Source organism: Heterodontus francisci, chromosome 6 (genome assembly GCF_036365525.1).
Source record: "Heterodontus francisci isolate sHetFra1 chromosome 6, sHetFra1.hap1, whole genome shotgun sequence".
NCBI lineage: Eukaryota > Metazoa > Chordata > Chondrichthyes > Heterodontiformes > Heterodontidae > Heterodontus > Heterodontus francisci.
The window spans coordinates 85770986-85793935 of record NC_090376.1 but is presented as its reverse complement, the minus strand read 5'-3'; the positions used below and the strand labels follow the sequence as shown (position 1 = coordinate 85793935).

Here is a 22950-nt window from a genome sequence, read left to right as displayed (position 1 = left end):
ACTTGCACTCAGTAATAGAGAGCAACTTATGGATCACTCAGCTTGTCAGAACGCAGGAAATCATTGACCCTCTTATGGCACTGCACCCAGTTCTGGAGGCTGACCCCATGTCTGCTGACCTCCTCAGCGATCTTCATGCAGGTTTGCTTGGTTTGGCATGAGGACCTCTTCTTACCATCATTGGGAAAGAGAACCTCCCGCCTTTCCCTTGCAGCCTGGAGGAGAATCTGCAGAAAGGCATCACTAACTCGTGGGGCCACCCTGTGTCTTGGCTCGCCTATCCTGTGTTGTCCTCCTCGGGAGTGGGAGGGTGGGGTTTTGCTGGGGTTTGGGGGTTCCAGGAATCAGACCAACGTCGTTTTCAGCAGTGCACTGAAAGCTGCAAATGTCTCTACGGCAGGAGTGAATGCAGGCTTGTCAGGCCTTTAAATATGGTGCCAGGCCTGCTCCAGAGTTATCAACGCCATTATTGGCAATTCGCCTCCACCCCCAACGCGTGATTGGGAGGGCTCCGTGCCTCCAGTATGCAAAGTGGCTGCTTGCTGCATGATCGCGGTGGGGTGACTGCCCATATGACAGATGGGAACAGCACCCATTTCCAGGACTGGCGGTGGGCTCAATAAATTCAGCCCAAGGACTGGTCATTATGTAAATACTTACCAATGGAAAAAATCCTATCTAAAAATGTTCCGAGTTAACAAGTACATGAAATTCGTTATACCATATGCAACTATATTTTATAATTAGTTATCCAGTAAACTTCTTGCCAGGAAGTGAATTTCAAAGTAAATATTAAAAAATAATCATCAGATTCAAAAATCCATACAATAAACAGGTAGGGGTAGCTTCCGCTTTAGGCGTAATCAGCAATTCCATCATAAATTGTGGAAAACTGTACCTGTTCTCACTGAAACTCATTTGGATATCGCTGCCTTCGACCAGCACAATCAGGCAGAATTTAAAAATAACATTTTGTTTTTTTTAAAAAAAACATTGGCTTTAAATAATATTCTTTTATAAATTTTTTCACAAAAAGTAAACGTTCTAAATCAGTATTAATCCACTAACCTGTGAGCAACCCGATTTTAAATTATTGAAAATGACTTTAAAAAAATATATCGAACTATTTTCTAGGTAGATTGGGGTACAGTAGTCAGTTCCTTAGTAAATTTTAAAGAACAGTTCAAAACCTTTGAAAATGTGTTGGTTTGTGTCCTTGCACCCAAATGTTCCAGCTTCATTTTTGGAGACGACTTGAAGGCCTGCAAATGAATGCAATTAGCAAAACTCCCAATGGTGATTAATTCACCATTGTGGGCATGGGCAAATTTGTGGGTGGCACCTGCTTTTTAGCATGGTGCTTTGTAAACTAGTGCAAAAGATTGTGGAAATTCAGAATGCACTTAAAATTTTGCGATCTTTTGCACTGGGTGCACTGATATTGGGGAATTGTGTTGAGAAAACCAGTGCAATTGAGTGGAAACTCCAAGCCATACTTTTTTGCAAAAAAATCCTGCTCTTTATTGATGAAACAATCTGCTTATTTGTACTTACCAGATTAGACTTAACTTTATCTTTAAATGAAATCAGTTGGTGGTTAGACACTTAGGGCTGAATTTTATGAGCTCGCCACAAATTGCAGCGGCGCACTCTCAGTGGTCCGCTCATGCGGATGCGCTGTTGCTGAGGACCCGCGATATTTCGTGCGGGGGCTCATTTAAATGGAGGGGTGGAGCGGCCGCCCCCGATGATGTCACTGGGGGCAGCCGCTCCGTACCTGACAATGGCATCTGGCACCACTGTGCAGGTGCCTGCACCATTTTTAAAGGGCTGCAAGCCCTTTAGGTGCATTTGCATTTTTAAAGTCAAAGGGTAAGAACAGCTGTGCAATAGAAAACATGGTTCCGTTGAACACTTATGTTGAGCTTGGAGCAAGATTCAAACTTTGGAAAGCCATGTGAAAATGAAGTACAGTGAAGCCAGGCGTTGTGCACACTGAGCAATTCTTTTTACTTTTGATATTAGCTCACAAGCTAATGAATATTAATTAAACACAATGGCATGTGAGATTATTTACAATTTGGAGATGTGCAATAGAACTATTTATGGTGCAATAGCTCAGGAGAACAAGTGAATGAAGTTTTTGAATTAGGAAAAAATGGAACAGAAAAATTAGAAACATGCTACACATTATACATAGTTGAAACGATCATAGAAGAGAGAATGGGAGAAAAGGGAAAACCATAAAAGCATTAAAATCATTTAAGTGTCAGTTTTAGGACAATAGGATTAATATTTCGGCAATAAAACCAGTCCTAATGGTTTCACAAAATTTACAGAACAGGATTCATTCCTGTGGATCTTATGCAGTCAGTGTTCATTAAGCTCCCAAAGAAAGCAAAAGCCCAAGAATGTTCAGAGAACAGGACCATAAGCCTCATGAGCCAAGCGATGAAAATGATTTTAATAATCATTTTGGAAAGAAATTACTTATCTATAGAAGCAGAGTTAGATGATAGTCAGGATTCAGACCAAAGAAACGAACAAGAGAGGGCATCTTTAACCTGAGAGTAGTCATTGAAAGATATCCGGAAGTGCAAAAACCTGTGTATATGTGCTTTGTAGACTATGAGAAGGCATTTGATAGAGTCTATAAGAAAATAATGTTTAAACAAACTAGAAATTGACAGAAATGATAAAAGGATAATTCAGAATCTATATTGGAAGCAATCAGCGAATATGAGACTTGATAGTTGCTTGTGAGACAGTTTCCCAATCAAAAGAGGAGTGCGCCAGGGTTGTGTTATGTCCCCAAAACTGTTCAACCTGTATATACTGAAACTATCTTCAGAGATATAGAACATCTACCAGGTTGCAATATTGATGGGTTGAACATTAACAACTTGAGATACACAGATGACACTGCACTGATTGCAGAGTCAGAAGAGGCCTTACAGAAAATTGTGAACAAAGTGAATGCAAGGCATGTGGAATATGGACTAAGAATGAATGTGAAGAAAACCAAGACAATGGTGATAAGCAGGGACCTAACCCTGGAAGTGAAAATTGAAGTAAATGGACAAGTTCTGGAACAAGTGAAAAAGTTTACATACCTTGGGCTGCTTATCACACATAATGGGAGATCTGACTGTGAGATCCAAAGGAGAATTGAGATAGCCAAGACCAGCTTTATCAGAATGAAGGACTTGTTAACAAAAATACTGACCCCGAATCTTAGGAAAAGAATGTTGAGGTGCTCCATTTTGTCATCTACATTAAATGCCTCGGAGACACGGACAACAAATAAACAGATTGCTGATAATGTCATGCACACCCACCCCCTCCCCCACCCTCAACCAAACTGCCAAGAATGAGGCATATTACTTTTGTCATATGAACATTGATTTGAAAACTGTTGCTGAAGTGAAGAAAGGACTTGTTTTAAAAAAATCACCAGGCCCATGGCTGGAAAGACATTTGCATATTAACAGCCAGTGCTTGGGGAGATAAAGGGGTTACTTCCCTTACCCAATTGAGCCCACAATGGACTTTGAGCACCAGACATTGAAGGTAAGGGAGCTCAAATTTCAGGAAGACTGCTGGGATGGCTGAATCCACAAACATACGTGGTCAAACCAGCTGGTCACGTGACTAGCCTGCTTGGCAACCTGGTTTTTCTGAATTGTACAAACAGTTTGAACGGAGAGATTGCAGTAGTCTGCTCCTGGACTGAAGAAGACCTCTCCTGTCTGGCTCTCCCTCTCTTTCTCACGGAACTCCAAATCCACTGAAGACACATGAACCCCAAGAGAGAAAGGTCTGCTACAGTGAACAAGGTTTAAGAAGAATACTGGGCCCCAATCAAGAGCAAGATCTACCTACGATCAAGGACTCTACAGTGAGCTTGAAGAACCGTTACAAAAACCCTCTGCAGAGATTGCCTCAAAATTTTCCACAATATTTTTCTTCTGCTCTTTTCTGTCTCTATCTGCATGTGTCTATCGTGTATGCATGCTAGCATGGCTGAGTCATGTATCCATAAGCGTTAACCAAATTAGAGTTCCGAAGGTGCGCGAGTTGTGGCTGATTGGGCATAAAATCGGCGTGGGACAGCTTCCGGCATCAGGTAGGTTCATTTGCATTTTAATTGACCTAATTTCAATATTTTAATGACGGCCTTGCTGCCGCTGCTAATATCCGGCAGCGCCTTCTCGGATCGTAGCAGGCTGCTCCCACTAGTATTTAACGGGCCTCACTGCCATGACCCAAGGCGAGGGGCTGATACAATTCAGCCCAGTGTGTTTGTTACTGAAATATGTCTATCTTCAAGGTAAAATATAAGTAATGGCATTTATCCACAGCAAATTGTCAAGATACCAAAGATAGGATCGTGGCAGCAAACATCATACCACTAAATGGAGTATCTTCCAATTCACTTAATGGAGAGATAATATTTACATGTAAAATATGTAGATATAATTTATTTATACTGCCAACAAAATAATTAGAAATGCTATGATTTTAGTGTAGCACATGATTTTAGGTATTAAAAGCACTCAACTGATATGTTCAACACCAAAATGCTTCATCCATTGAAATGTTACATATTGCCACTGTATATTTCATTCACTAGAGAGTAACAACAGCAGATGGTACTATTCCAGCTTTTGCTTCTGTCAGGCTTTAACAACTTCATCAATGTTCTCTCCAGGGAAGGAGCTGTGTTTATTTCTCCAATGGAGGAATCATAAGTCAAAATCTCTAAAGAACAACTCAGTCTTACACATAATTGTAGCTGACATGTCAACACTTCTGTTTTGAGTGGGATTGTTTTGCTCAAACATTCACATCCTGCACACTTGTAATGTTTTTCTTAGTATATGACTATGAAGCACTGTTCTTGTAAACTAAGGATTAATAAATTAATCTGTTCATAAGTTCTGCATAAAGTTAGAGCTCCATATCATCATGGAAATTGTAGTATGCACTGTTAGAAATGTATAAATGAAAGCTACAATGAATGCGATGCCATTAACAAAATGTTTTACACACTTCTGCACAGATAATTTTACTTAGTACAGTATCTAAACATCTAAGATAATTTTCAATTTCTGTTTGCAGGCCAGTTATGAATAAAGCCGTGCACCTCAACATTTGAATTATACAGCAGCAAAAGGGCCATTTAGCCCATCGTGCCTGTGTTGGTTCTTTAAAAGAGTATCCAATGCGTCCGACTCCCAAGCTCTTTTCCCATATCCTTGCAATTTTTTTCCCCTTCTAGTATTTATCCAATTCCCTTTTGAAAGTTATTATTGAATCTGCTTCCACCACCCTTTCAGGCAGTGCATTCCAGATTATAACGCTGGTGCATAATTTTTTCCCCTCATGGTGCCTCTGATTTTTTTGTCAACTACCTTAAATCTGTGTCCTTTGGTTACTGACCCTTCTGCAATGGGAACAGTTTCATTTGTTCAATTAAAACCCTTCAATTCTCACCTTAACCTTCTCTGCTCGAAGAAGAACAACCCTAGTTTCTTCAGTCTCTCCACATAACTGAAGTCTTTTATCCCTGGTACCATTCTAGAAAATCTCCTCTGTATCCTCTCCAAGGCCCTGATATCCTTCTTGGTGTGGTTCCCAGAATCCTAATATGGGGTGCCTCATCCACGATACAGTACTGTGGCCACTCAGCGCTTACATTCACGGAAAAAGTTCAGTCCTAACTGTTTTGTTTGAGCTTTGAATGAACAAATGAATGAGTGTGCCTTCCACCTTTTTTTAAAAGTGTATCCGGGACCTCTTGAATGCTGCTGAATATGATGCCCTGAATAATATCACCAAATCTTCTCTTGCAGGAGTTTTGATTGAACAAATGAAAATGTTTCCATTACAGAAGGGTCAGTAACCAAAGGACACAAATTTAAGTTAGTTGACAAAAACATCAGAGGCACCATGAGGGGAAAAATATTATGCACCAACTGTTATAATCTGGAATGCACTACCAGAAAGGGTTGTGGAAGCAGATTCAATAATAACTAATTAGTAGATCCCACAGGCATAGCAAATTCAGTCAGAAGATCCATCCAAATGAGCTGACACCATTTGCATTGTTCCAACATGACCTTTAACTGAATCTTGGGTGTCAGGATAACACATCCAGGAAATTCAACTAAGGTCAGTGTATATACACCTTCAAAGGAGTAAGGTCTGATCTTCTCTTTCCATTTCCTACTCAAATACATTACAACCATTATTGGTGTGAAATTATTCCCATTTCAACCTTCACAGACTTTACTCCACTGATTGTACTGGGACTTAGAGCAACAGTAACATTGTACTTCTTACAAGAGCAGAATATGGTACAAATGGCATTTATTGCTGCGTGAAACTTGTATCAGAAATACAATACTAAGTCAAAATTAGCTTTAACTGCTAGGGGTTGAAAGTGTGCTGTACAATATTAGTGGTGAACATTAATACTTTTCTTACTGATATGATACCTCATAGTTTCAACCTCAAAATATTGTTATTTTGTCATCCATGCTATGTTACAGGAAATATTATTGACATTTGGAAACTAAGGTCCAGTATCTTTTTTAGTTTAATCTTCTTGTCAACAACGTTCGTCTTTTTAACTCCCAAAAAACTATATCGGCATCAATGGTGCTATTAATGATGAAGCGAACCGTGCAGATTAAAGTAACATTTGTTATCAGATGAAATATTTGTACAATCCACATATAAAATTTTAAAGTTGTGCAAAATTAAATTTGGTAAATAAGCCCTTCATGTTACTGCCACTAATTTGTTAGATAATTCACCACACCAAAACAGGTATGAATTTGAACAAGTATACTCAGAATAGCATTAACCTGTATAAATTTAAACTCATTCATGTAAAGTATCATGCAAAGTAGGTGTCATGCTAATCCATGTTGTTCACGTAAAAGGGCATTATAATGACTTGAGACGTCAACAATAAAGCAGTATTACAACTTTGTGAATTAAGTAAATTGATACCCGAAATTGCAAATATAAAAGGTAGCATGAGCAGTTCTCATTGATTAGTAAATGGATTGTTCCTGAAGAGTGGGTTAGCCATCTCATTACCACATACTAACATTTTTTTTTCTGTTATTCCATAATTATTTATTTTGTGCAGTTTTATATAGGTGCATTTCTGTGCATTCAGATCTTACCTGTAATATGATAGCTGACTTGTCGGTTGATTTCAGATGTGTCATCATCTCTTGTGCTAAGGACTGCAACAACCTCTCCTGGTGAATCACTCTCTCTGACAGATCCCCTATATATCTCATTCATGAAATTCGGAGCATTGTCATTTATGTCTGTAACAGATACTTGAACTATTGCTGTTGAGGACAGAGACACAATCTCACCATGGTCCAAAGCTACTACTGTAAAAGTGTAGCTTGGCTTCCTTTCATGGTCAAGGTCTTTAAGTGTTCTAATCCAGCCATTGTTGCTGTCTATGGCAAATATTTCTGTAACTTCTTCAAGTTCTGACTGAGCTGCTGGCAGCATACTGTACATGACCTGTCCATTGGCTCCTGAATCTTCATCCATTGCTTGGACTTGGATTACTTTGGTTCCTATAGGCATTCCTTCCATTACCACAGCCTCATAGGGGTTGGTCTGAAAGATAGGTTTATTGTCATTCAAATCCATAACTTCAATTTTGACATTAGTTGTCAAAATGATGTCAGTTCTCCCATTATGAACTGTGACTGTAACCAAAAACTCATAAAAAGGAGTTGTTTCGTGATCAAGTCTCTTGTCTAATTTTAATACTCCAGTGTGTGAATCTATTACAAATATTCCATCATGGTTATTTTTTGATAATCCACCATTAATTATATTGAACAGAACAGTCTGGCGAGGCAAAACTTGGATTGTACCAACTGTACTTCCGATAGGGACATCCTCAGGTACCATGAATGAATACTGGTGCTGCAAAAAGGCAGGAAGGTCTGTTTCTGGAGAAAGTACATGAAAGTATACAGGAACCAGCACACTCCTCACAGGGATACCACCATCTGACGCTTTCACAAAGAAGGAGAGAATTGTATTTTTTAAATGGTCAAAATTTCCCTTTGTAACAATCCATCCAGTTTCATGGTCAATGTCTATTGCATTTGCTACATAATCTGAATTTTCACTATATAATGAATACATGATTTTAGCATTTTCTCCTTCATCTGGATCAAAAGCTTCTACTTGGATGATCAATGAACCTTTTGTCACATCTGCTTTGACACTTGCCCTGTATTCTGAGGCCATGAACTGGGGAGCGTTGTCATTGTCATCCACCAGAATGACTCTCACAGTGCAAAATGCTGCTCTACCACCACCATCAACTGCCATCACTGTAATATCAATATCACTCTCCAAAGGAGCTTCCCTGTTTAGCTTTTCAGTTATAATAATCTGACCTGCAGAATCAATCGAGAACCGATTTCTTGCAAAGTCATTTATTATAAGGTAGCTAATGTTCCCATATTCCCCAGGATCCCCATCAGTAGCCATCGCCTGAGTCACTTTGGTTCCAATGGCAGAGTTCTCTCTCAGTTCCACCACATAAACATTGCTTGAAAAAACAGGACTGTATAAATTGGCACCAAGAACTCTGATGTGCACTTGGGCAGTGCTAGTAAAAATGCCATCTGATACAGAGACATTCAAGTTATACACGGAATCCATTCTTTGCTTGCGGTGGTTGGAAAGTGTAATAATCCCTCTCTTGCTGTTCATGACAAAATTCATATGATCATTACCAGACAGGATGCTGTACTCTAATTTGTCAGCATCAGACCTATCTGCATCAGATGCCTGGACGCAAGTTACGAAATGACCACGTGGTGCAAGTTCATTCACATAGGACTCGTACAGAAGCTGGTTAAAAACTGGAGGGCTATCATTCATATCAGTTACATAAACAATGACTGGGACATCAGTGCTCATTGGGGGGATGCCATTGTCCATTGCTCTAGCTATAAAACTGTATTGTTGAATTAGCTCATTGTCCAGCATGCGTGACGTTAGAATCAACCCACTTGTGCTGTCTATGTGAAAGTAGTCTGTGCTGTTTAAATTGTCCTGGACAATCTGATAGCGTACTAATCTACTGTTTTCAGAGTCTGCATCTACAGCAATAACCTGCAGCACAGATGTTCCAACCATTGAGGATTCAGAAAGGGTTGCTTCATACATAGTTCTTTCAAAAACTGGAGGATTGTCATTAACATCATTTACAGATATATCCACAGTCACCTCAGCTCGAGCACCTGTTAGGGAATCTGTTGCCTTTACAGTCATTTTATAGCTGGATTCAGCTTCATAGTCCAGAGGGCGAATGACACTAATGATCCCTGTATCAAAATTTATACTGAATTGGTTTAGGGGATTTCCATCAGTAATGGTATATATTAGACTTTGACCCTCAGGACTTGTTGCATTGATGCTGAGGATAGGGGTGTATGGCTGGATGTCTTCATTTACTGTTCTTGCATAAAATGGTTTTGCAAAGAGAGGCATTGCTTTATTAACTACAGTGATAGGCAGTTCTACAAATGTGGAAAGAGAAGGAGAACCGCCATCTGTTGCAATGACTACAACATCATACTCAACATTTGATAAATCAAATTCAAAAGGTTCCTTTAACATGACAACACCTGTATATTGGTCAATCTCAAAGTGGCCATATCCATCTCTAAGAAAGTAAGAAATCTCTCCATTTTCACTCTTGTCACGATCCACAGCTGTGATGTGATATATAAGAGCACCTGGCTCTGCATCAACTTGAACTGCAGCATAGTAAGGAAGGCCGACAAATACTGGTGGATTATCATTAATGTCTTCAACCTGGACTCTAATGACTACCCGTGCAACACACCAGGGATCATGCTCACGACTTGCTTCCACCACTAACTCATACAACTCTTGTTCTTCCCTGTCAAATGAAACAGGCATTGTTTGCACAATTCCTGAAGTGGGTTTAATTGTAAACTTGTCACCAGGATTCAATATTCTGTATTTCAATGGCTCATTAAGCCGGTTACCCACTGCATTTACCACAGCCACTTTTTTTGTCTCTGTGCAGTTCTCCAAGATAGAAGATGAATAGAAACTTTGAGTGAATCGTAGACCACTGTCGATAGCATCTTTCACTTTTATTTTTATCAGAGCTGTGCTGCTGAACTTCCCATCAGATACACGAACAGTAAGTCTATAGAGTTCTTCAACAAGGGTATGATTCTTTACAGTGATCAATCCACTTTTCAGATCAATTAAAAAACAATTTCCTGAATTTCCATCAATCAATGTATAAATTAGTTCTGATAATACTTGAAAGTCAGGATCTGTGGCTGACACAGTGAGAACCTCAACACCACTATATGTTGGCAGGAGAAGAATAGTTTCATACACATCTTGGCTGAACTTCGGTGGTGAGTCATTGATGTCAGTCACATGAATGGTAACCTCTGCTGGAGTTTCAGCCGTGAGCTGCGGATTTCCACTGTCTCTGACATGAACTTGGAAATGGAAAATTGGAATTGTTTCATGATCTAGATTTGCTATAGTCCTGACCGCCCCTGTGCTCGAATCAACTGAAAAATATTTATTTGCTGTAGATTCAACAATTTGATAGACAAGCAATGCATTCTGATTGCAGTCAGCATCAGTGGCTCTTATGACAAGTGGTTTGTTGCCAGAGATTAAAACAGCACTGTTGACTGGAGCAGCCTCACTAATGCTACCTGAGTATTGTGAATGCAGAAATATTGGAGGATTGTCATTTTCATCAACAACGTGAATGCCGACTGTAATGTTTGAAGACATTCCAGCCATGTTGGTTGCCTGCACCATCAGCTGATAAGATGGAATGTGTTCATAATCAAGTGCCTTCTGAACACTAATGACTCCAGAATAAGGGTTTATTGTGAAAACACTCTCTGTATTTCCAACATTTATTTCATAAACTATTGTGGATTGGCTCATTGCTGAGATCATAATCACTGAGGTACCAGCACTGGCATTTTCATTGACCTCGATAACATATTCTTTCTGAAGGAACTTGGGTTGTGCGTTGTCTGAGAAAGTCACAGTGATACGTACAATTGCAGTAGCAGAAAGGGCTGGTAACCCCTGATCAGTCACTTTAACATTCAAAACATACTGGCCTAGGGATGAGAGGTCAAGTTCTTTAGAAACAGTAATAATCCCCAAAACTGGTTCGATTTTAAAAGTATTCTCATTGTTTCCTGAAAGAGAGAGAATGAGCATAAGTTAAAAACTGTACATTTTTTTCCAGATATTAAACAGACTATAAATCACATTTTACTAAAGAAATTGAATGCTGAATTAAAATTGGTATTTTTATCTCAATGTTGCAAGTTGTATTGGACATTCAAGGTATCGATACTTTCAAAATAAAATTTCAGAATATACATTTTAAGCATTCATATTTGGACTGATTTGTAAACAGTTCAAATCTGTGACATTTTAACTCCTGGGCATCATTTGCTGTGGCACCATCATTCCGGAGAGAATTGGTAGCTGGCCAGCAGGTGGGAACAGGATGTCTCCATGAGGACCCGAAATTGAAAAGATGTAAGAAAGACTAAGAGAAAATAAAAAAAAAGTTGAGTGGGCAACATAAAAGGGAACCCAAAAATCTTTTGTAAATATTGTCACACACACCAGAAGTGTGATGATACAAATTATGGACTAACTCTGAAGAGTTATGAAAAACTGAATTTGTCTTTTAAAAAATGAACTTTTATTTAAAAAAGTGAACAATGGTCCAAAATGGCCACTGAAGAAAAAGGGATTGGCCTTTTGTGTATTCCAACTGCCTGACAAAGACAAAGGACAAATATTCAAAGCTGAGAGATGTCAATTGCACCCCATCTTAAAAAACATTGCAGGATTGAATGTCTTTTTCTGAAACAAAGAAGGTGCGAAGTAGCCATGTCCTGGGCAATTGTGCAATCACCATGGGGAAGAGATGAGAACATCTCCTACCAAGAGGTGACAGGTGGCACAGCTTTACCTTAAAAAAAGACAGCCAGAGAGAGAGAGAGTAGAGAGAAGGAACATCCTAACAGCTTGTGTTCCAGCCAAGCCAAAAGGCACATGACCTGCTGCAGAATCCTACAACTACATTATACAATAGTGAGAACTAGAAATGACCCACCGTCTTCAACTAACCCTTGAATCAAGAGAAAAATCTACAATCATCTCAGGCCTGCATCCATTGATGACTTGATTTCCAAGAGAATCCAACTGATTTATGATGACCTCTCCTCAACAAAATTCAATAAGGCATATTTTTGATCAATAAACAATAGATTCTCTGTTTTTGATAACCTACAAGAAAACCTGTTGCAGTTTGTTTTTTTGAAAAATAAAACACCAAGGAGATAAACTCTAATAAAAATACACTTGCTGCAGTCAGGTGGGGAGTTGAATAGTAGAAGCCATCCACATCACACCACCTGGCTGTAACAACTTATAACAAGGAAAAGAATGGGGCCAATTAGCGACAAAAAAAGGAAAACTTCTTTTGAAGGCAGAGGATATGACTGAGGGGCTGAATGAGCACCTTGCATTTGTTTTCATAAAAGAGGATGAAGTTAATATTGGGCCCAATTTTAACTCTGTGTAAGTGGATGGGTTTTGAGTGTGTTAAAATCTCACCCAATGTTGCAGTAGTGGAGTGGTGAGTAGACATATCGGATAGGATAAAAGGAGGTGCTAAGTAGGTTAGAATCAATCAAAGTTAACAAATCGCTCAGTCCAGATGGGATGCATCCGAGGTTGCTGAGGGAAGCTAAGGTGGAGATAGAAGAGGATCTGAACACAATCTTTCAATCCTCTTTGGTTATGGGAGTAGTGCCAGATGACTAGAGAACTGCAAACATTACAATCTTGTTCAAAAAAGGGGATAGGGATAAACCTGGTAACTACAGGCTAATCAGTCTAATGCCAGTAAGGGGAAAACTACTAGAAACCATTGGCAAGGACCAAATTATTTCTCACTTGGAGAAACATGGGTTAATAAGGACAGCAGGTAAGCATTTATTAAAGGAAAATCATGTCTGACTAACCTGATGGAGTTCTTTAATCAAGTAACAGAGAGGGTTGATGAAGGTAGTGCAATACATGTTGTAAATATGGACTTTCAAAAGGCATTTAACAAAGTACAGTAATACAGACTTATTCAGGAACTAGAAGCACATTAATTAATTTATTTATTAATTAGTGCTAGAAATGTCAGTTAGAGGGGTAAAGTGCTTCACCTGTGAGATGTGGGAGGTCCATGACGCTTCCAGTGTTCTGGACGGCTACATCTGCAGGAAGTGGACCCAGTTGCAGCTCCTCACTCACAGACTGCATGGATTGGTTGGAGTGGCAACTGGATGCACATAGGAGCATGCAGGAGGCAGAAAGTGTCATAGACAGGTGTTTTAGAGAAGTGGTTACACCCAAGGTGCAGGCAGATAGATGGGTGATCGCTAGAAGGGGTAGGCAGTCAGTTCAGGAATCTCCTGTGGAAATTCCCCTCTCTAACAAGTATACTGTTTTGGATATTGTTGGGGGGAATGGCCTATCAGGGGAAAACAACAGCAGCAGCCAGAGCAGTGGCACCACGGCTGGCTCTGTTGTTCAGCAAGGAGGGACAAAGCGCAGAAGAGCAATAGTAATAGGGGATTCTATAGTCAGGGGCACAGATAGGCGCTTCTGTGGATATGAAAGAGACTCCAGGATGGTATGTTGCCTCCGTGCTGCTAGGGTCAAGGATGTCTCTGAACGGACAGGGGGCATTCTGAAGGGGGAGGGTGAACAGCCAGTGGTTGTGGTACACATCGGTACTAATGACATCGGCAGGAAGAGTGACGAGGTCCTGCAGGGGGAGTTAAGGGAGTTAGGTAGAAAGTTAAAAGACAGGACCTCTAGGGTTGTAATCTTGGCATTACTCCCTGTGCCACGTGCCAGTGAGGCTAGAAATAGGAAGATAGTGCAGCTAAACACGTGGCTGAACAGCTGGTGTAGGAGGGAGGGTTTCAGATATCTGGATCATTGGGATCTCTTCCGGGACAGGTGGGACCTGTACAACAAGGACGGTTGCATCTAAACTGGAGGGGCACAAATATCCTGGCTGCGAGGTTTGCTAGCGTCGTTCGGGAGGGTTTAAACTAGTGTGGCAGATGGGTGGGAACCACAGCAGTTGGACAGCAGGTGAAATAACTGAGGGGGAACTCGTAAATAAGGCCAGTAAGACTGAGAGGAAGAGCAGGCTGGGAGATGTTGCGGAGCACAGCAGGACTGGTGGTCTGAAGTGCATTTGTTTCAATGCGAGAAGTATAACAGGTAAGGCAGATGAACTTAGAGCTTGGATTAGTACTTGGAACTATGATGTTGTTGCTATTACAGAGAATTGGTTGTGGGAAGGACAGGATTGGCAGCTAAATATTCCGGGATTTAGAAGCTTCAGGTGGGATAGAGGGGGATGTAAGAGGGGTGGGGGAGTTGCATTACTGGTTAAGGAGAATATCACAGCTGTACTGCGGGAGGACACCTCGGAGGGGTCATGCAGCGAGGCAATATGGGTGGAGCTCAGGAATAGGAAGGGTGCACTCACGATGTTGGGGGTTTACTACAGGCCTCCCAACAGCCAGCGGGAGGTAGAGGAGCAGATATGTAGACATATTTTGGAAAGTTGTAAAAGTAACAGGATTGTCGTGGTGGGTGATTTTAACTTTCCCTATATTGCCTGGGACTCACTTAGTGCTAGGGGCTTGGATGGGGCAGAATTTGTAAGGAGCATCCAGGAGAGCTTCTTGAAACAATATGTAGATAGTCCAACTAGGGAAGGGGCCGTACTGGACCTGGTATTGGGGAATGAGCCCGGCCAAGTGGTCGAAATCTCAGTAGGGGAGCATCTCGGGAACAGTGACCATAATTCCGTAAGTTTTAAGGTACTTGTGGATAAGGATACGAGTAGTCCTCGGGTGAAGGTGCTAAATTGGGGGAAGGTTAATTATAACAATATTAGGCAGGAACTGCAGAATTTAGATTGGGGGCGGCTGTTTGAGGGTAAACCAACATCTGACGTGGGTGTCTTTCAAACGTCAGTTGATTAGAATCCAGGACCGGCATGTTCCTGTGAGGAAGAATGATAAGTTTGGCAAGTTTCGGGAACCTTGGATAACGAGGGATATTGTGAGCCTGGTCAAAAAGAAAAAGGAAGCATTCGTAATGGCTAGAAGGCTGGGAACAGACGAAACCCTTGAGGAATATAAAGAAAGTAGGAAGGAACTTAAGCAAGGAGTCAGGAGGGCTAAAAGGGGTCATGAAAAGCCATTGGCAAACGGGATTAAGGAGAATCCCAAGGCTTTTTATACATATATAAAGAGCAAGAGGGTAACCAGGGAAAGGGTTGGCCCACTCAAGGACAGAGGAGGGAATCTATGTGTGGAGCCAGAGGAAATGGGCGAGGTACTAAATGAGTACTTTGCATCAGTATTCACCAAAGAGAAGGACTTGGTGGATGTTGAGCCTAGGGAAGGGAGTGTAGATAGTCTCAGTCATCTCATTATCAAAAAGGAGGTGGTGTTGGGTGTCTTGCAAAGCATTGAGGTGGATAAGTTCCCAGGGCCAGATGGGATCTACCCCAGAATACTGAGGGAGGCAAGGGAAGAAATTGCTGGGGCCTTGACAGAAATCTTTCTATCCTCATTGGCTACAGGTGAGGTCCCAGAGGACTAGAGAATAGCCAATGTTGTTCCTTTGTTTAAGAAGGGTGGCAAGGATAATCCAGGAAATTATAGGCCGGTGAGCCTTACGTCAGTGGTAGGGAAATTATTAGAGAGGATTCTTCGGGGCAGGATTTACTCCCATTTGGAAACAAATGAACTTATTAGCGAGAGGCAGTATGGTTTTGTGAAGGGGAGGTCGTGTCTCACTAACTTGGTTGAGTTTTTTGAGGAAGTGACGAAGATGATTGGTGAAGGAAGGGCAGTGGATGTTGCCTATATGGACTTCAGTCAAGCCTTTGACAAGGTCCCTCATGGCAGACTGGTACAAAAGGTGAAGTCACACGGGATCAGAGGTGAGCTGGCAAGATGGATACAGAACTGGCTAGGTCATAGAAGACAGAGGGTAGCAGTGGAAGGGTGCTTTTCTGAATGGAGGGCTGTGACTAGTGATGTTCCGCAGGGATCAGTGCTGGGACCTTTGCTGTTTGTACTATATATAAATGATTGAGGAAAATGTAGCTGGTCTGATTAGTAAGTTTGCGGACGACACAAAGGTTGGTGGAGTTGTGGATAGTTTATTTTTTATTTATTTATAGATACAGCACTGAAACAGGCCCTTCGGCCCACCGAGTCTGTGCTGACCAACAACCACCCATTTATACTAACCCTACATTAATCCCATATTCTCTACCACATCCCCACCATTCTCCTACCACTTACCTGCACGAGGGGCCATTTACAATGGCCAATTTACCTATCAACCTGCAAGTCTTTTGGAGGTGGGAGGAAACCGGAGCACCCGGCAGAAACCCACGCAGACACATGGAGAACTTGCAAACTCCACACAGGCAGTACCCAGAACTGAACCCGGGTCGCTGGAGCTGTGAGGCTGCGGTGCTAAGCACTGCGCCACTGTGCCACCGTGATGAGGATTGTCGGAGGATACAGCAGTATGTAGATCAGTTGGAGACCTGGCCGGAGAAATGGCAGATGGAGTTTAATCCGGACAAATGTGAGGTAATGCATTTTGGAAGATCTAATACAGGTGGGAAGTATACAGTAAATGGCAGAACCCTTCGGGGTATTGACAGGCAGAGAGATCTGGACGTACAGGTCCACAGGTCACTGAGACTGGCAACGCCTGTGGATAAGGTAGTCAAGAAGGCATACGGCATGCTTGCTTTCATCGGTCGGGGCACAGAGTATAAAAATTGTCAAGTTATGCTGCAGCTATACAGAACCTTGGTTAGGCCACACTTGGAATATTGTGTGCAATTCTGGTCGCCACACTACCAGAAGGACGTGGAGGCTTTGGAGAGGGTACAGAAGAGGTTTACCAGGATGTTGCCTGGTCTGGAGGGCATTAGCTATGAGGAGAGGTTGGATAAACTCGGATTGTTTTCACTGGAACGACGGAGGTAGAGGGGCGACATGATAGAGGTTTACAAAGTTATGAGTGGCATGGACAGAGTGGATAGTCAGAAGCTTTTTCCCAGGGTGTAAGAGTCAGTTACTCGGGGACATAGGTTTAAGGTGTGAGGGGCAAAGTTTAGAGGGGATGTGCGAGGCAAGTTCTTTACACAGAGGGTGGTGAGTGCCTGGAACCTGCTGCCAGGGGAGGTGGTGGAAGCAGGTACGATAGCGACACTTAACAGGCATCTTGACAAATACATGAATAAGATAGGAATAAAGGGATACGGTCCCCGGAACTGCAGAAAGTTTTAGTTGAGACAGGCATCAAGATCGGCGCAGGCTTGGAGGGCCGAATGGCCTGTTCCTGTGTTGTACTGTTCTTTGTTTGTTTTGTATTAATGGGACAGTGGTAACTTGGGTATGAAATTGGCTAAGGGATAGGAGGCAGGGAGTAGTGGTTTTTTGACCGGAAGGAAGTACGTTGTGGGGTTCCCCAGGGGGTCGATATTAGGGCCATTCCTTTTCTTTTTTATATAAATGACCTGGACTTGGATATGGGAAGTGCAATTTCATAGTTCGTAGATGATACAAAACTTGGTAATGTTGCAAGTAGTGAGCGGGATCATAGCAGACTTCAAGAAAATGAAGACAGACTGGTGAAATAGTCACGACACATGACAGATGCAATTTAATGCAAATTAGTGTGAAGCGATGCACTATGGAAGAAACAATATGGAGAGGCAATATAATCTAAATGGTTGTGTTTTAAGCGGGATGCAAAAGCAGAGGAACCTAGGGGTACATATTCCCAAATCCTTGAAGGCTGCAGAGCAAGTTGAGAAACCATTAAGCCAGTGTATGGAGTACTTGGCTTTGTATACAGGGGTATTGAATACAAAAACAAGGACGTCATGCAAAACTTCCTTACAAATTACTAGTGAGGATTCAGCTGGTATGTTGTGTACAATTCCGGGCATTACACTTTCGGAAGGATATCAAGGCTTTGGAGAGGATACAGAGGATGTTTAGAAGGATGGTACCAGGGATGAGGGAGGTCAGTTATATAGAGAAATTGAAGAAGCTGGAATTGTTCCCTTAGAGCACAGAGGTTGCCATTGGAAGCAAGAAGACCTCATAGAGGAATTTAAAATTATGAGGGATATTGATAGAGTAGGAAGCATCTATTTCCTCTGGTAAGTGGGTCACTAACCAGAGACATTGATTTAAAATAATTGGCAAAAAAAACTAGAGGGGAAATGAGGAGAAATTTATTTACACAGAGTTCTGTTATGATCTGGAATGCACTATCTCTTATGTGATAAGAGTCAGATTCCATAGTAACATTCATGATGAAATTGGCCATGTACTTGAAGAAGACTAATTTGCAGGGTTATGGAGCAAAAGCTGAGATGTGGGCTGGCACAGGCATGACAGGCCAAATGACCTCCTTCTGAATTCCCTAGATTCTAGAAAAGTCCGAGCAGATTGGAAAACTGTAAATGTAGCACCTCTGTTCAAGAAAGGAGGGAGACAGAAAGCAGGAAACTATAGGCCAGTTAGCTTAACGTCTGTCATTGGGAAAATGCTAGAATCCATTATTAAAAAGGATATCTAGATAATCAAAATACAATCAGGCAGAGTCAACATGGTTTTGTGAAAGGGAAGTCATATTTGACAAATTTATTAGAGTTCTTTGAGGATGTAACAAGCAGGGTGGTAAAGGGGAACTAGTAGATGTAGCATATTTAGATTTCCAGAAGGCATTCGATAAGGTGCCACATAAAAGGTTACTACTAAGTGGAGTTAACGGCACAATCAGATCAGCCATGTTCTTATTGAATGGCCTATTCCTGCTCCTATTTCTTACTTTCTTATGTATGTTCTTATGTGCTATAAGATTCTATGAAGGAATGGTCCCTGGCACTTAGTTAAATGTTGGGAGGACTACCAAACAGGCTACTAATTCATGATGAGCCTGTTTTGTGCTACTGTCGTAGACCAATTATACCCCTTGATTTTTAACGATTTTTAATGAAAACCTGGATAGGCTACAAAAGTTTTGTTTAAATATGCAGTTTGGGTAAACAGAAACAATACTCTCTAACACACAGATCATCAATCATGTGAAGAATATTGTCAAGCGATTTCATTAAATAATGTGTACCCATTGATTCAGTCTGGGGTTTGAATGATGTGGAAATGTATCCTGCAAAATAATGTGTTACTGCCCCTTGGGCATCCCCTGCATGCCAGGTGACAGACACAGCTTGTCACTTTAAACCATGTTTATGCTTTTAGCACAATTTGATATGTGAGATATGTGGCAGAAAATCTTACATGTAGGATTGTCCAATCCTTGCAGCTCTGGTTTTACCATTCATACTTTTCTATCTATAAGGACCTTTGCTTTAAATCATTACTCACCTGCTTCAATACTGTATAACAGTTCAGCATTTTGACCTTTGTCCTTGTCTAGGGCTGTAACCTGCAGCACAGCAGAGCCAAAAGCAGCGGACTCAAAAACTGAACCATCATACACAACACTAGTGAAGTATGGGGCGTGATCATTGGCATCTTCTACATTTACTATAACCCGTACCAAGTTACGTCGATATGGAAACTCTTGATCTCGGACCTGGTGAAATAAATTCAAAAATTACTTTGAATGGTCTGAGCACTTAAAACAGGAACCATTGATAAAATTTATTTCGCTTTCATACCATTAAAGTACCAAAGACACGTTATTAATGTATTAAATGCTAGAATACTAAACAAACCTAAAATTTGTCGACACAGAGATAAGGAAAATGGTAGAAAGGGAGGAGTAGACTTAATGATTAAGAATAAAATAACTTCAATGATAAGAAAAGATATAATGAGAGGCAGTGGAGGCTTTATGGATAGAATTAAGAAATGGAACAGGATTTAAGACTGTAGTGGGAGTTGTGTATTGGCCCCCTGGTAGTATTCTCGAAATGGTAGCTTGTAGTAATATTGAGATTAAAACAAGCATGTAGCAAAGGCAGAATGGTTTTAATGGGGGATTTTAACTTTCATATAGATTGAGATAAGCAGACTAGCATGTCAGAAAAGTACCAAATTTCTTGCTTGCGTCTGGGATCGTTTTCTGCAACAATTTTCTCAACTGCAAGGTTGTCCTGCCACCAGGATCGAGAGTGGGGCGTGAGTCCATGCGGACAGGCAGCAGGAACCCGGGTGGGATATTACCAGCGGTGGCCAATTGAGAGGCCACCTCCAGGACCGTTGTCCAATTGAGGATGTCAGCCTCCCTCTTGCAGCTGCCTTGGCAGCGCCACTAAGAGAGGTGGCCGCTACTGAAACTGCAAGAAGAGGGTGTGTCCAAGTTGAGGCACCCTCGAAGGCCAGATCAAAATTTGTTTGAATGTGCCCGGGCTAGGCACGCAGGCCCCAGCGATCAGAGAGGTGAACCCTCCAGTGATGGCGGTGGAGCTGGGGGGTGTCCATTGTCACCGAGGGGCCCCTCTCTGGGCCATGGAACAGCCATTAAAGAAGGTACCCCCACCCCGGGAACCCCACTGTGGGGAACTCACGTTTTCCATGTCAGCAGCCCTTCCCAATGTGGTAAAATGTTAGCAGGGGCAGGAAGTGGCTGTTAATTGGCCAATTAATTAGTTTAATTGGCTGCCTGCCTCCAGTTAGTGGGCAGCTGCGCCATTGCTGTTCCTGCCCCAAGAATATCCTGTGGTGGCAGGAAGACATTGGGCTCCACTCCCACCACCATCTGTCGCTATTTTACAAGGTCCACATCTCCCAGCCCATCTCCAGATAGCTGGTAAAATCCAGCCCATGTCCGAGAACCAACAAGCAGCAGGTCATATTAGATTTAGTAATGAGTAATGAGCCAGATTTAGTTAATATCCTAATGGTGTGTGAACATTTGTCAAAGAACTATCATAATATGATCAAGTTCAAGATAATGTTCGAAAAGGAGAAATGTGAAATAGCTACGAAGATTCTAGATTTCGGTGAGGCTGACTTCAATGGGATGTGACAGAGACTGACCAGTAATCTGGGTAAATCTGTTAATGGGTAAAATGACAGTTGATCAGTGGGAGGTATTCAAAAAAGAATTTAATGTGCCACAGAACCAGTTTATATCTGTAAAGGGTAAGAGTTCTACCTACCAAAATAAACACCATGGACAACTAAAGGGGTAGGAGACAACATAGAACTAAAAGAAAAAGCATACAAAAATGCAAAAAGCACAGATCCTGGTGAATGGGGAAGATACGAAGAGCAGCGAAGGGTTACAAAACAGATAGTAAGAGTTACAAAAAGGAAGTATGAAAAGAAACATGCAAGGGATGTTAAAATTAACACAAAAAACTTTTACAATCACATCTGGAAAAAGGTGCTCAGAAGCAATGTGGGCCCCGTGAAACTGATAACACTGAAGTTGTTAATGAAAATAAGGAAATGGCAGACATGCTAAGTGATTACTTTGTGTCAGTATTTACAATAGAAGAACAGGTCTGCATGAAACTATTATTGAATCAGGGACAAGGACTCAATAAAATTAATGTGTGCAAGATAACAGCACTGGAAAAATTAACCGCACTGAAGAGTGACAAATCCCGAGGACCAGATGTTTTCCATGCCAGTGTTTATAGGAAGTGGGTGGGAACATTGCAGATTCTATAAGCCATCAACTAGTGGGAAAGATATAGAGGAACAAATTTGCAGGGAAATTACAGAAAGGTGCAAAAACTGTACAGTATTGATAATGGGGGACTTCATCAGAATATATACTGGAATAGTAATGGAATAAAGGGCAGAGAGGGGAAAAGTTTTTCAAGTTTGCTCAGGAGAACTCTCTTGATCAAAATGTTTCCGGTACAACGAGGAAGGAGGCATTGCTGGAACTAGTTCTGGGGAATGAAGGGTCAAGTGGATCAAGCAACAGTAGGGACATTTAGAAAACAGTGATCATAGTATTATAAGGAACAAAACAAGAAATGCTGGAAATACTCAGCAGGTCCGGCAGCATCTGTGGAAAGAGAAGCAGAGTTCTGATGAAAGGTCACTGACCTGTAATGTTAACTCTGCTTCTCTCTACACAGATGCTGCCGGACCTGCTGAGTATTTCCAGCATTTCTTGTTTTTGTTTCAGATTTCCAGCATCTGCAGCATTTTCCTTTTATTATAGTATTGTAAGGTTTTGGTTAGTGTTGGAAAAGAAAAAGATGTAAACTAGAGTAAAAATACTTAATTGGAGGAGGGTGAATTTCAGTGAAGTGAGATGGATCCGTGCTGGGGAAATTGGAATCAATGACTGGCAGGCAAAACTGTACAGGAACAATGGGCTACCTTTAAAGAGGAGATGGTTTGGGTACAGTTGAGGTACATTCCCACGATGGGGAAAGGGCAACCAAAGCCAATGCTCCCTGGATAAAGAGAGAGATAAAGAGCAAGATAAAACAGAAAAGGTGGGTATATGACAAATGTCAGGTTGATAATACAAGTGAGAACCAGGCTGACTGTAAAAGTTTCTATAGGTAAGTGAAGAGAAAAGGATTGGTGAAGACAAATAAAAGCAAAATACTGCAGATGCTGGAAATCTGAAATCAAAACAAGAAATGCTGGAATCACTCAGCAGGACTGGCAGCATCTGTGCAAAGAGAAGCAGAGTTAACGTTTCGGGTCAGTGACCCTTCTTCGGAACTAGTAAATATTAGAAATGTCAAAGGTTATAAGCAAGTGAGGCGGGGGTGGG

At 41.4% G+C, this 22950-nt stretch overlaps 1 protein-coding gene across 4 annotated transcripts in view; it reads right to left on the bottom strand.

Moving 5' to 3' along the window:
• fat3a (FAT atypical cadherin 3a) overlaps window positions 1-22950 on the bottom strand; it is an 874448-nt gene that overhangs the window by 156406 nt on the left and 695092 nt on the right. For all 4 annotated transcript variants that reach the window (XM_068033985.1, XM_068033988.1, XM_068033986.1 and 1 more), the window contains 2 exons: window positions 19620-19830; window positions 7200-11282 (listed from right to left, as the gene is read on the bottom strand). In XM_068033985.1, the coding sequence (XP_067890086.1) occupies window positions 7200-11282; window positions 19620-19830 (4294 nt within the window). The remainder of the gene's footprint in view (window positions 1-7199; window positions 11283-19619; window positions 19831-22950) is intronic.